The sequence below is a fragment of the Jaculus jaculus genome, chromosome 2, assembly GCF_020740685.1.
Source record: "Jaculus jaculus isolate mJacJac1 chromosome 2, mJacJac1.mat.Y.cur, whole genome shotgun sequence".
NCBI lineage: Eukaryota > Metazoa > Chordata > Mammalia > Rodentia > Dipodidae > Jaculus > Jaculus jaculus.
The window spans coordinates 158,531,949-158,545,692 of NC_059103.1; the positions used below are offsets into that span (position 1 = coordinate 158,531,949).

At 34.7% G+C, this 13,744-nt stretch overlaps 1 protein-coding gene across 2 annotated transcripts in view; it reads right to left on the bottom strand.

Moving 5' to 3' along the window:
• The window catches only part of Mmp16 (matrix metallopeptidase 16), a 306,078-nt gene that overhangs the window by 53,157 nt on the left and 239,177 nt on the right, over window positions 1–13,744 (bottom strand). For both annotated transcript variants that reach the window (XM_045144394.1, XM_004656918.2), the window contains one exon: window positions 12,690–12,901. In XM_045144394.1, the coding sequence (XP_045000329.1) occupies window positions 12,690–12,901 (212 nt within the window). The remainder of the gene's footprint in view (window positions 1–12,689; window positions 12,902–13,744) is intronic.

A 13,744-nucleotide genomic window follows, 5' to 3' on the forward strand; every position in this document is an offset into this window, starting at 1 on the left:
TTTTCCAAGGGCTGTGGGTAGCTCTGCTGGAAGGCCAGATTTGGAAACCCCAGAGATTTTTTTTTTTTTTTGTATGTCTTAGATGCCAAATTTCAAACTATGGGATTTGATGTTTTCCCTGGTTTTTCAAACCTTTCACTTGTTTGATCTTTTGTCTCTGTCTCTCTGTCTGTTTCTCTCTCTTTTTCTGTGTATGTGTTTGTGTGTGTGTGTTAAGCTATCTTTTGCAGTGTAAATGTTTATTCTATGCCATTAGGTATATGTAACTGTTTTGATTTTATAGCTCACAATTCAGTTAAGAGACTTTGGACTACAGGGAACTTTGAACTATTACGATTTTTACAGTTGGACTAATGCATCACAGGTAACATCATGAATGTTCATGAATGTTCATGAATTTGTGGGGGCCAGAGACAAAATGTGGTGGTTTGAAATAGAAGTCCCCCATAAACTTGTGTCTTGGATTCATCACCCTCAGCTGATGGCAGTTTGGGAGGTGATGGCAGATGGGGAAGGAGCATCACTGGAGATGGACTTTGAGGCTTATTCACCTCTAGCTTGCAGGTGAACTGTCAGCTCACTGCCTTACTGCTGCTTTCCCCCTCAGATGATAGAAGTGATGTCCAGCCTCTGCAGAAGCCATGCTTTCCCCTGCCACCATAAAGCACACTTTGAGACTATAAACCAAAATAAAAACTTCTCTGCCACCAGCAGCTTTTGGTCAGGATCTAGGTTTCAGTAATGCAAAGGTAATTACAACAATAGTATTATTAATTTTAGTTTTCACTTTATTATTTTCCAGATTAATCACTAGACACTGGGGTATTTGTTTGGAGCATGCACATACTTTTCTTTGTCTCAATCCTGCAGGCCCTTCCATTTCTGTCACTAAAAAAAAAAAAAAAAAAAAAAAAAATGGAGGACATGTGAAGGGACATATCTAAGAAAACACTTTTCATAGTTCCTTTTCAGGTAGATTGTCACATTTTCAAAGTTCACAATGTTTCATCTAATTCAGTAATAGTTTATTAGTCCAAAGAGCTATAACCACAAAGATTCATCATTACTATCACCAGACATACTCATCATTAACTAAATTTCTCCTCATAAAAGAAACTCTAGTGATTGTACAACAGCTCAGTCTGTATGGCTCTTGTCTCATCCACAACACATATGTAAACGTGGGGGGGGGGGCTGTAACCCATACTTGTAATCTGAGAACTCAGGAAGGAAAGGCAAGAGGATCCCTGAGGCCCACTGGCCAGCCAGTCAAGTGCAACTGGTGAGCTTCAGGTCGATGGATAGCGCTTGAGAAGAACGACACTCGAGGTATACTCTGGCCTCCATACATATGCACAAACCGGCACAAAAAACCACACACGTCTGCACATGAACGAACATGAATATGCACATACTGATGCAAACACACACGAGAAACAATGACAAAACAACACATTTTCCCAAATATGTCTCATGAGAAACAAAATTCAACAGAAAATAGTAAGGTCCTATAAATGATGTTTAATCTTATTTCATTATTTACTTTTTTATTCCAATTTATCTCTTTTATTTATTATATTGTTTATTTATTTATTTGGAGAGAGATTGGGCACACGAGAGCTTTCTGTGACTCACTGCAAATGCATTCCAGATGCATGCACCATTTTGTGCATCCGCATTTATGTGGGTAATGTGGAGTTAAACAGAAGCCTGCAGGCTTTGCAAGCAAACACTTTAATGGCTGAACCATCAACCCATATCCTCAATTTGTCTTTTCAAGTCTTACTTATATATTTATTTTATTATCCTCTTATTTTATTCTATGTTTTACTGCTGGGAGTTGAGCCCAGGTCCTTTCACATTCAAGGCAAACATTTTACTATTGAGCCAGCTCTCTAGCCCCAGTGATGTTTAATATTGTAATACAGAGATAACTCTTCTTAATTGGGGTTTAACATGATGGCATTGAAATGTATTGATTTTCTTTATGAATATATCATGAACAAATGCACACACTTATATTATCTATGCATTATATATGTGTGTTAATGATATAGACATTTACTGGCCCAAGTTGTACTTTTTAATCTTTGTTCCTTTCTCCAACATTTTTCTCCCTACAAACATCTGTGGTAGTTTGAATGGATGTTCCCAGGTGATTCAGGAGTTTTACTCAAGCTTGTAAAATGGTGTCATGTTGGTTGGAACCTAGGGTCCAGCCCTAAGGTGTGGGGGTGGATTTGGAATTCCAGTGTAAAAATATACAAAGTGCTTAAGCTCTGCTCATGGTTCCTGAAGTGTGCTTGCTTGCTATTTAGTAATGGGTTTTTCTTTTTTTGCCATTATGAAACTTCCCCTGGATGTGAAAACTTCAAATAAATCTCTTCCTTTATTGAAAACTGTATCTGGTTTGGAAGTTCATCCCATCCATCCAAGGCTCTCTCCTGCAAAAACCAATGAAACAACTTCTCATGACCCTTTCAAAGCATTGTCGTTTTATGTATCTGAGTATCAAATACAAGGGTTCCAAAATTGTTCTATACCTGACTTTATAAATAAATATGTCATGGAGAACAAACTAATTGCTTAAAAGTTACATGGGACTGTATTTTCTTTCTTTCTTTCTTCCTTCCTTCCTTCCTTCCTTCCTTCCTTCCTTCCTTCCTTCCTTCCTTCCTTCCTTCCTTCCTTCCTTCCTTCCTTTCTTTCTTTCTTTCTTTCTTTCTTTCTTTCTTTTTGATAATGCAAAGTTTATTTAAAAGCAAAAGCACACACACACACAAAGAAAAACTGGAATCCTCATGTGAGGATGGCATTCTCGAGCTGGAGAACTGTGTACTCCATACTGATGGACACTTGGATTGTATCCATCTTGGTCACTGTAAACAGCATGCAAACAACTGGGTTCTTAGCCCTAAGGTGTTTGTGAAAGGAATCCAGAGAAGATTTCACAGGGAGGTATCTGGGGGTATCAAACACTTTAGAAAAAAGTAGTCAATATTTTTCCTCATTCCTAGAGTGAGAGTATCAGTTTCTCACATTGGTACAGCAGCCCATCACTGGAACTTTGAGCTTTGTCAGATCACACATAAAAACTGACTTCTATCAGTGTGTATGGGAAACTCATGTCTTTAAATCTATTTCAATTTCTTTATCTTTAAACAGGCAATTTAAACTGAATAAGAGCAGTTTTATAATTTATAAGTTTTATTATTAAAAATGTGCCATGGGGCTAGGCAGACGGCTTAGCACTTAAGGTGCTTGCCTATGAAGCCTAAGGACCCAGGTTTGATTTCCCAGTATGCATGCAATCCAGATGCATCTAGTATTCATTTACAGTGGCTGGAAGACCTGGTATGCCCATTCTCTCTCTGTCTATCTGCCTCTCTTTCTCTCTTAAATAAGTAAATATAAAAATATTTTTAAAATGTAATACATATACTGCTTTTTTTTAGATTTACTTATAAATTTTGTTGCTCCATGGATGTTTGTACTGTATTGTATGAAATGCACCAATCTAAATAAATGATTTTTGAATTCCATAAATAATGCAGAAATATATTTTCAATTTAAGATTCATATGAATGCATCTAAAATAATCAAAGCTAAAATAGTTTTCCGAGTTTCCTTAGACATTTTATTATGTGTTTTGTGTCTGTGTATGGAGTGTAGTGTATGTGTGCACAGTGTGTGCAGGTGTGTGTTTCAAAGCCTTTCTAACTGTGCACATGTATTCAAAGGCTGAGGAGAACACTGGGTGTCCCCTTCATTCACTCTTCTAAAACATTTTATTAATATGGAGTATCTCACTGAACCTAGAGCTGCTGCATTTATAGGTCAGACTATCTAACCAGTGAGCCATGACAGCTGTCTTATCTCTGACCCCACTTGCCCCCCTAGCACTGAGGTTACAGTTGTGGATGATCAAGCCTAGCTTTTTACATTAGTGCTGGGGATCAAATGCAGGTCCTCATGCTTGTAGAGAGGTGTTTTTGCTCACTGAGCCTTCTCTCCAGCCCTTTAAATATTTCTCTGTGTAAAATATTTACTTTATTTAAATCTTTATTTTTTTTATTTCTAGACATTCCTGTTTTAAGTGGATTTGCTTAATAAGAAGTCTTAACATCCAGCAGTATATTCTTGTTCTTTACATGCATTTATATTTTCCACATAGTTCCTTATATTACCTAAATTTATAAAATGGAGGTGATAAATTTTTTATTAGTTTTGTATTAAGATTAACATTTTATTTTGTCAAATTTTCTTATGAATGAGAACAATATGTCTTTATTTATTTGAACCTTATGGTATTTTGTTTGTGGTTTTTTAATATTAGAATAATTTATAAAGATTAATGGCATTTTTCTTTCTTATAATTTTGAGTTATTTCATTCAAGTACATGTTAATTTTTTCCATTACTTCCTCATTTCTATCTTTAAAATTATACATACAGAAAATTCTCTAAACTTTTAAGCATCTCACGTAGTTTTTCTTCCTAGAAATTAGAATCAAAGTTAAGAACAGGAACTGAAGACTCACATTTAAATATAATTCAATCTTTTAATCAAGAATAAAACACATAGTTTGGGCTGGAGTGATGGCTTAATGGTTAAGGCATTTGCCTGCAAAGCCAAAGGACCTTGGTTTGATTCCCCAGGATCTACGTAAGCCAGATGCACAGTAGGACACATGCATCTGCAGTTTGTTTGCAGTGGCTGGAGGCCCTGGCATGCCCATTCTCTCTCTCTCTCTCTCTCTTTCTCTCAAATAAATAAATAAATAATAAAGTTTTTAAAAAAAGAATAAGGTACATGTTTTAATTTACTAAAATACCATTTTGTTATATAATAATCTTTAATTTTTATTCCTCGAAGATCTACACATTTTTCTAGACATTTATTCTAAGATGTTGCATTTTATAGTATTACAAAATTTATTTTAAGATATATGTTTATTTTTTGGTATTAGTTAGGGTTGAGTTCAATCTCTTGTAACAAAAATATAGTGTTTGTTGAGTATGCAGAAAAAGTAATAAATATGAAAACAAAATTCTGTGACAATCTGTATAGCATTATAATCATACACATGGGAATTAACTTCCATGCCTCTTTTTTCTCATACAAGGTGAGGTATAAATATGAAAATATATTTAAAACAGAAATGAAAACAACTACACAACCATGGCTACCCAATAGATAAGTATAATTTTCATATATATGGAACATGGTACTTTTCTATGTAATAGGAACTGGAAAAATCTATGTGAATAATTTGGTCTAAAAACAAATTTCCCTTTTATGCATTATAAGCACTTGAAGCCTAGGTGAAATATGAAATTTAAATGGAAAAGAAATCCTTCCATGAAATTAGAAATAAGAAAATATGATGTATATTGTCTGATCTCAAAAAATAATAACACCAGTAACTGTATAAAAATAGCAAGGACTTGGAAAGTGTTGCATAATCTGATATTTTCATTCAATATCTGGTCCTTTATTTTTCTACTGATAAATTCATGATATTATTTGAGAGAGTAATTTGCATAATTTAAAATTTTTGCTTACTGAGGCATCTCTGCATGAGTAGCAACATAACAGCTGCAGCTGTGGAAAGAAAGCTGAGCATGTGTGGTTTGTGCTTGAATCAAGGGAAAACATTAGTATGACTGAAGAAAGAAAATCTACATATGCAGTGTGCATTTTGATAGACTCAGAACTAAAATTAAAATGAAATTTATCATGTGGTGTATGGAATCAATGACTAAGAGCTGGAATTAGAAGTTTGTCATACTTCTTAAACAATATAAACTCTCCAATCACATTAAAACTTTGAAAAGTGAGGTCTCCCCATCTCCAGTGACTGTAGAAAAATGGGGAGAATAATCCTCTTCCACAACGGTTTTCTCATCCCAGCACAATACTATTTCTGTTATTTGATTCAATGCAATTTACATCACTGAAGTGCTTTTGTGTGTTTTTTTCATCAGTCTTGAGCGGTATTAATTCATGTAAAATTATGAAGTTCTAATTTCAGTTTCCAACATTGTGAATGTAATAATAAGAAAGAGGGTCTAGGTCTGGGGAGATCACGTTTGATTCCCCAGTATCTATGTAAGCCAAATGCACATGGTGGCACGTGCATCTAGTTTGTTTGCAGTGGCTGGTGGCCCTGACATGCTAATTCTGTCCCTTTCTCCTCCTTTCTCTCTCTCTCTCAAATAAATAAATACTTTTTTTTTTTTAAAGGAGCAATCCTTGTTTTAAAGAGAGATGGTCTAGAACTTCTCCTATTTAAGTTAAATGTGGAGTTAGAAGCAAAAATATTGAATGCCTCCACTGTTTCAAATATTCCTCCTTCACTTTAATTTGATCAGTTGCTTAATTATGATAAGGATCATTTTTCAATTATGCATCTATTAGAAAATTTGTAGTTTTTAATTATATATCAAGGCATATGTCTTAAGAGTTAGGAGTTTTAACTTTTGTTGATTTTCATGGAGTATTTATTTGTTTATTTTGAGAGAGACAGAGAGGCAGACAGAGAAAGAATGGGCGTCTCAGGGCCTCCAGCCACTGCAAAAAAATAAAAATAAATAAAAATACTCCAGACACATGTGCCACCTTGTGCATCTGGCTTAAGTTGGCTCTGGGGAGTCAAACCTGGGTCATCTTAATTTGCAGACAAATCCCATAACTGCTAAGCAATCTCTCCAGCCCAAATTACATGGAACTTTTATAAAACAAAATATTTATTTATTTGAGAAAGAGGCAGACAGACAGAGAGAAAGAGAGAATAGGTGTGCCAGGGCCTCCAGCCATAGCAAATGAACTCCAAAGATTTGCTAACTTCTGCATCTGATTGCGTGGGTCCTGGGGAATTGAATTGAGGTCCTTGGGCTTTGCAGGCAAAATGCCTTAACCTCTAAGCCATCTCTCCAGCCTCAATTTACATGAAAATTTTAAAGGTAGACTCTTACATAATTAGCAAGTAACTATAGCTTAATCCTTCTTTATTTAATATCTGTGGTGTGTGTGTGTGTGTGTGTGTGTGAGTGTAAAAGACTCACTTGCAAAAAATAAAATACTCTGAGATTTAGAAAATCTAAACAAATACTTAAATAACTTCAAATATTCTAAAATCATGATGACAATTACAATATAATTCGCTGAAAGTAGCAGAGCATGGAAATAATAAAGTATCACATTTGCTTTAAAGAAATATGACATTGTGTTATTAATTTTTATTGTTAAAAGTATCTACAAATGGGGCTGGAGAGATGGTTTTGCAGTTAAGGCATTTGACTGCAAAGCCAAAAGGATCTGGGTTCAATTCCCCAGGACCCATGTAAGCCAGATGCACAAGGGGGCACATGTGTCTGGAGTTTGCAGTGGCTGGAGGCCCTCGCGTGCCCATTCTCCCTCTTCTCTCTTTGCCTCTTTCTTTCTCTCTCTCAAATAAAAAATAAATAAAAAATAAATAAATAAATAAATAAATAAATAAATAAAATGTTTAAAAATAAGTATCTGAGAAGAACAATTTAAAGGAGGAAGATTTGTTTTAGTTTGGTTGGTTATCTGGCTCAGCAATTTCTGGCAGGGGGTGGGGGGTAGGGAGGAGGGATTCTAGATTCAGTCTTCAGGAATGCTCCAGTAAAATTCTTTCTCCCCAACACCTGGTTTCTGGGCCCTTCTAATGCTACCAAAAAAAAAAAAAAAAAAAAAAATCCATCAGAACAAATCCATCAGAATTGATCTCCTGATGAGGTAAGAGACCTCATGATCTGGTCATCAAAAGCACAACAGCTGATCACCAAACATCTATCTCAAGAGACTGCCCATGCGATCCATTTTGGATTTGAACCATAACAGAGGATAAAAGTGAAATATTTAGAAATACCAAATAGGAGAATGGTTTCTAAAACTTCTTTTATAAAAAATCTTTTATGTGCAGTAAAAATCTTGAAATTGAACTGTATATTTAACTTAAATGATGTTTTTTGAACCATGATTTGTGAAAATGAGCACTTTTATGTAAAAACTTTAAGAAAAGATAGGTATGGTGGATAATTATAACAGAAATCGGGAAACAATATATTTGAGGCTGAAATGATTTGGACTATTAATAAGTCAACACCAAATAAATTAATACAGCTATGAACCAAAAGAGTTTTCAAAGTGAATCATAATGTATTTTAGGAAATACTACATAATTATATTGAATATTCCACATCTTATATAAATTTTAATACTTAATAAGACACTTTTCAGAATATGCACAGAATAATTACATATCAAAATGGTTTAGGTTATTGAATATAGTTGTAGTAAATCCACTAGTATTGAAATATATGCTAACATACTTAAACTCACTTAAATGGAAATTGTCTGAGAAAGAAATTGAAAAGCCAGGTGACCGAGAATCCATTCTTACTGACTAACATATACTATTTCCCAAAGAAGATAAGCACTCAGGAAATAGCAACAGAAATATTAAAATATTTCAAGAAGAAATCTTAAAATATAAAAGAATGCAAACATTTCAAAAATTAATTAATATTGATGTAAAAGTAAGTATTATAGACAATCAAAGTTACTTCCTCAAATGTTTACTTAGAGTATTTGTAACCCTATGATTTTGAATGATAATGGAACTTTAGTTAATTTTATGCTGAAATGGCTGGTTGTGAATCTAGACTCAAGTCTTGTTCCCTATCCTCAGCGGGAACTTCTGGTAGTGCTGACCTGACATCTGACTCAAAGGGACTCTAGATTAGCATACACTGCATGAATTCTTTAAGACGTTTTAAGTTTTGCTTGTTTGGAAAATGATTTTTAGATTTTTTTTTCCTGCCAAACCAAGTATGTTTCATCAGATGTTTTGATCCACTCCCTTATACCATACTATTTTAAACCATTTCTACCTTGGGACTAAATATTAGCATGACATCACATAAATTAAAACCTTCTATATGGAATGATGGAAAATTAGTGAAACTTGTGAAGTGTTCCATGTTCAGAATAAAAAAAGAAGAAGAATTTGAGGTCTCTGAGAAGGTTTAGCAGCCAAGATGCTTACCTGTGAAGCTTAAGGACCCAAGTTCAATTCCCCAGAACCCATGTAAATTAGATACACATGGTGACACATGTATCTGGAGTTTGTTTGCAATGACTAAAGGCCTCGGTACACCCTTCCTCTCTCTGTCTCTGTCTCTGTCTCTCTCTCTCTCTTTCTCTCTGACTCTTCTTCTAACTTGTTCCCTCTCAATTAAATAAAAATAATTTAAAAATATTTAAAAAATAATAATTTCAAATAGTAATATAATTTGAGTTAATGAAGAAATCATGCTGAGTGCGCTTGCCACATAGTAGCTGTCATATCCTGAGCCCACTCTGATTTATGATGGAAGTTCTTAGCTAGTATGCTTACAAGGAAAGTAGGCTGAGAAATATTTCACAGATATGTATAATCTACCATGACCAGGTCACTGTGCAATCCAGCACATATTGTTAATTAAACTCCCCATCTGGAGCTCATGGTAAGTGGATTCGACATTGAATCCATGCAATGGGCCAATGATCATCCTATCTAAGTATAATCAGTGACAATCTCCTAGGCAATAGGAATAAGTCCTTCCACAAGTTGAGTCAGGAGAATTTTTACAACTGTAGCTCATCCATCCTATTATTTAAGAAATTGAAATTCCACAGTAAATAACTCACAGAGATGTTTTTGAAAAGTCTACATGTATTGTTCTACTCATAGGCCAGGGCCATGTATACCTTTGTGCAGTGTTAACGGGAACAAGAATGCCTACAGTATCTGATGAAGAGCATAGAGCAGCAAAATCCTAATGTGGTTAACTCCTGTTTGGCAGAGGACTGCACAACCAGAGAGCCTGTGTCATTATTTTTGAATTAAGAGCTCTCCATAGACCGGGAAGCTAGCTTCCATTCACACATCTTTGGGGCCTAATGAGCTACACTAGTCATGCCTGTTTGTTATGTGGCAGATACAATAAAGATGGAAATTATGAACTTATGTAACATTAGGAAAAGGGTGATTAAGAAGAATACAATGTGAGTCCAGGAGTGTCACAGCCATGTCCTAGCTGGAAGTCAGCAGTCTGTTTGTCTGCACAGCTTCTGTACAAGATGAGACCCATCAACACTGTCATGGAAAGGGGTGGGGCTCATGAGGCCCCACCTCACCCTGAAATTTATGGTTGATAGAGAAGGGAGAACACTTTCTTCAGGGATAAGGTGCCCATGCTTGGATAAATAGTCCCTCCCACACACATACCCGTTCTCATGCAACCCTAATTATACTCACTGGGCCACAGAAAAAGTCATAAAAGTAGAAAGGGCCTAATTTGAAAGGGAAAGAGATTAGCAGAAGTGAGACGGACACATGAGAGAGCACTAGAGGGAGATTTAAATGATCAAAATATGCTATGTACATACATGAAAATGTCATAATGAAACCTATTATTATGAGTACATAAATGCTAATAAATGCATTTTTAAATATCAAAAAAAGAAGAATACAATGAATATCAGATGACATTATCTTTAACAAAATTATTCTAGAAATGCAGCAGAGTTTGTAGAAAAAAAATAATAAATTGATGTTAGGAGCATTTTTAGTGAATTTTAAGGGATTTGAGATAATATGAGAATGATGTTGTAGGATGTTGACACTGAAGTCAGTGGCTTTTGCCCTGTACTTGAGGGTTGGAGCTATGGGCTTTTTCAAAGATTCCTGATTCCAGGCACCAGTAATCACAGGACCTCACTTTCTTAGTCCACAGTACTTCCTATGAAACTATAATGTTCAGGACAGAGAAGCAGGTGAAATTCATTGTTAGATATGTAGATACCAGTCTTCTTTGAGAACATCAATCTATTTAGACAGACAGGAATAATAAAATAAGAATACATCCAGGGTTAATTTTACACCATACTTTTAGATAAAATTAAAATTTTGGTCATTGCACTGTGCTATGAAGTTTTTACATTGAAATGTGGATGTTAAGCTAGAGACAGCATCATATGCACTAACCAAATTGTTGTATTCTGCTTTCATTTCTATTAACTGCTCTAGCTTAGATGCAACTGATGTACTGGTTGCTTACTATGAGTAACACCAGTACTCACTAACCACAAGTAATGTTAGAAGCACACACACATTTACATGCACATATTTATAAACATTTAAAATAAACTGTGCTTTATCATTTGAGTCCATCTATTACCCTACCTGAAATTGTAAAGTTGTATCTAATCAGGCACTGCAGTGCATTTATACAATGAAAAATCCATTCATGTTTTCAAAGAAACACATTGATTATTTTTTAAGAAAACAAGACTGTCATAGATATACAACTTCATTTCAGACATCATTTTCAAATAAAGAAAACAGTAGTTTTTTTAAAGATTATATTCAATCTATATTTTTAGAGTATAGATTGCCTAATAGAACACTGCATAAGAGGGAAAATATTTCCCTATGTATTGATTCATATTCATCAAAAATAAGCACACATTGTTTTTTCTTTTAAGGAGATAATATTGGTTAAATGTGACTATTATAGTATATATATTTTTTGAGGTAGGGTCTTCACTCTAGTCCAGTCTGTCCTGAAATTCCCTATGTAGTCTGAGGGTGACCTCAAAATCTCAGCAATCCTCCTACCTCAGCATCCCAAGTACTGGGATTAAAGGTCTGAGCCACCATGCCTGACAGCTATTATAATTTCTAATGTTAACATACAGGTTGGTATTCTTGCTGAATCTTTAAGAGAAGCTTATAATATTGAGGGAGATAATTATTTTTTGTTTTTTAGCATATTCCCTTTTTAATGTCTTTTAATTTGCTGTTTTTCTTTTCATCACTTATTTCATTTTTCATTGATATTTGTTATCATTTACTACAAACTAATATGTTTAGTCATCAGAATTTCATACATGAGTATAACATGCCTTGTCATATTCACAATCTATTTTCTCTTTCAACAACATGTTCATTACTGTTACTGTCTCACAGTCCAGTTAACACTATAAATCACTTTTTAAAAATGTAAAATTAATTGTAGCATAGATAGATAGATAGATAGATAGATAGATAGATAGATGGATAGATAGATGACATATAGATAGATAGATAGATACTTTACTAAGGAAAACAACAAATAAATAGAAAGTCAAATTGATGATGATCATATAGAGATTTAACTCAAATGTTGACCAGCAGACTCTACACAAAATGATCAGTACCCCTAACACACACAATGTCAAGGGATATTATAGGGGTTTTATAGCCATGCATAAACCAAATTGTAGTGTGCCTGGAAGTAGCTAAGCTTGCAAGTAAATCACCCCTATTAGATTCCATTCATGATTTAAATCTTGCTATTTTCTGTCTTTATGACATGCAGTATTTTTGCATCTTCACATTTCTAGGCATTTCAGTTTCTGCTGACATACATGCATTCTCAAAACAGAATGTTACAGTAATCTTCTGCTAAACATTTAAGCTCATTTTTACATTTATTTTTAGGATGCTTTCTGAAGCATCCTGACTCAAGGAGGACTGAGAAGGTAGTGTTACAATGAATGCAACTTGTTTGGAAAGCAACAATATACACTTGATATAGCCTTTAAAAGAAAAAAAATAAGTAACATCCTCTTACCTTGAAAACAAACATCTCACGCCGAAGAATAGCTAGAGTGTTAAAGTTCCCATCACAAATGTTGGGTTTGGCTCCAGGATAGGAAGGTCTGCCCGTGGGAGGCCTCGGAGGCTTGGGTCTGTCATTTTTCCGAGGGTCAGCCGGGGGAATGGAGCGATGAGGGGGCACTGTCGGTAGAGGTCTTGTCGGTGGAGGGATCTTGTCAGGTGGACCTTTTGGAAACATGAGGACAGTGCTTGGCTCACTTAAAACTGGAATAGTGCTGGAAAATATGCTACAGAGAACAACCACTTATCAGCAAGGGGACAGACTCAGCAAGGTAAGAGGTCTTTAAGAATGTCGATTTTTCTAAAACATAAATCATGCACACCCCACCATGACCTGAAACATTCCCTATCATGCTGGATCCTAGACAAGAGTAACTTGGGCTTCATGGTTAATTGTTAATGAATTTTTTCATAGCTCCACCTCTGTCTTTACTGAAAAGCTCAATTTTTGTAGGTAGATGATGTATGAGTAGTAGGTAAATGAAAATGAATACTGTAGTAATGCAATATATTCCACTTCTGTGAACCCTGGACTCCAAAAGATAATGATTTTATGCAAATATTTCTAAAAGATAAACCCTTAACTAACTAAAGGTCATTCTTTCATTTGTATCCAATTATATATTACAACTGTTTACTGATTTCACTATTTTCTACTAATGAAGATCTTGACAAATTGATGAATAATGTTTCATTTAAATTTGAGACTAAAGCACCTATTGATTAAAATGCCACCAGTAAAATATTAATGTGAAGTATTTATCAAAGGAAGCTTCTAAATCAAGCCAAAGTTTGCACATATAATTTGGTACAGATGGTAACCATTATTTCTAGGGGGGGGTATTAATTTTTCCTTGTTAAAGAAACACAGAGATGTTCACACTTCTTATTTAGCTATGAGAAGCATGTTCTCTTGTAGACCTTTTGTCTAGACTATTAATTCATGAGGTCATGAGAAAAAGGACTTCTTCCAGTTAACTCGTTATGAAGAATTTCTGATGACACATA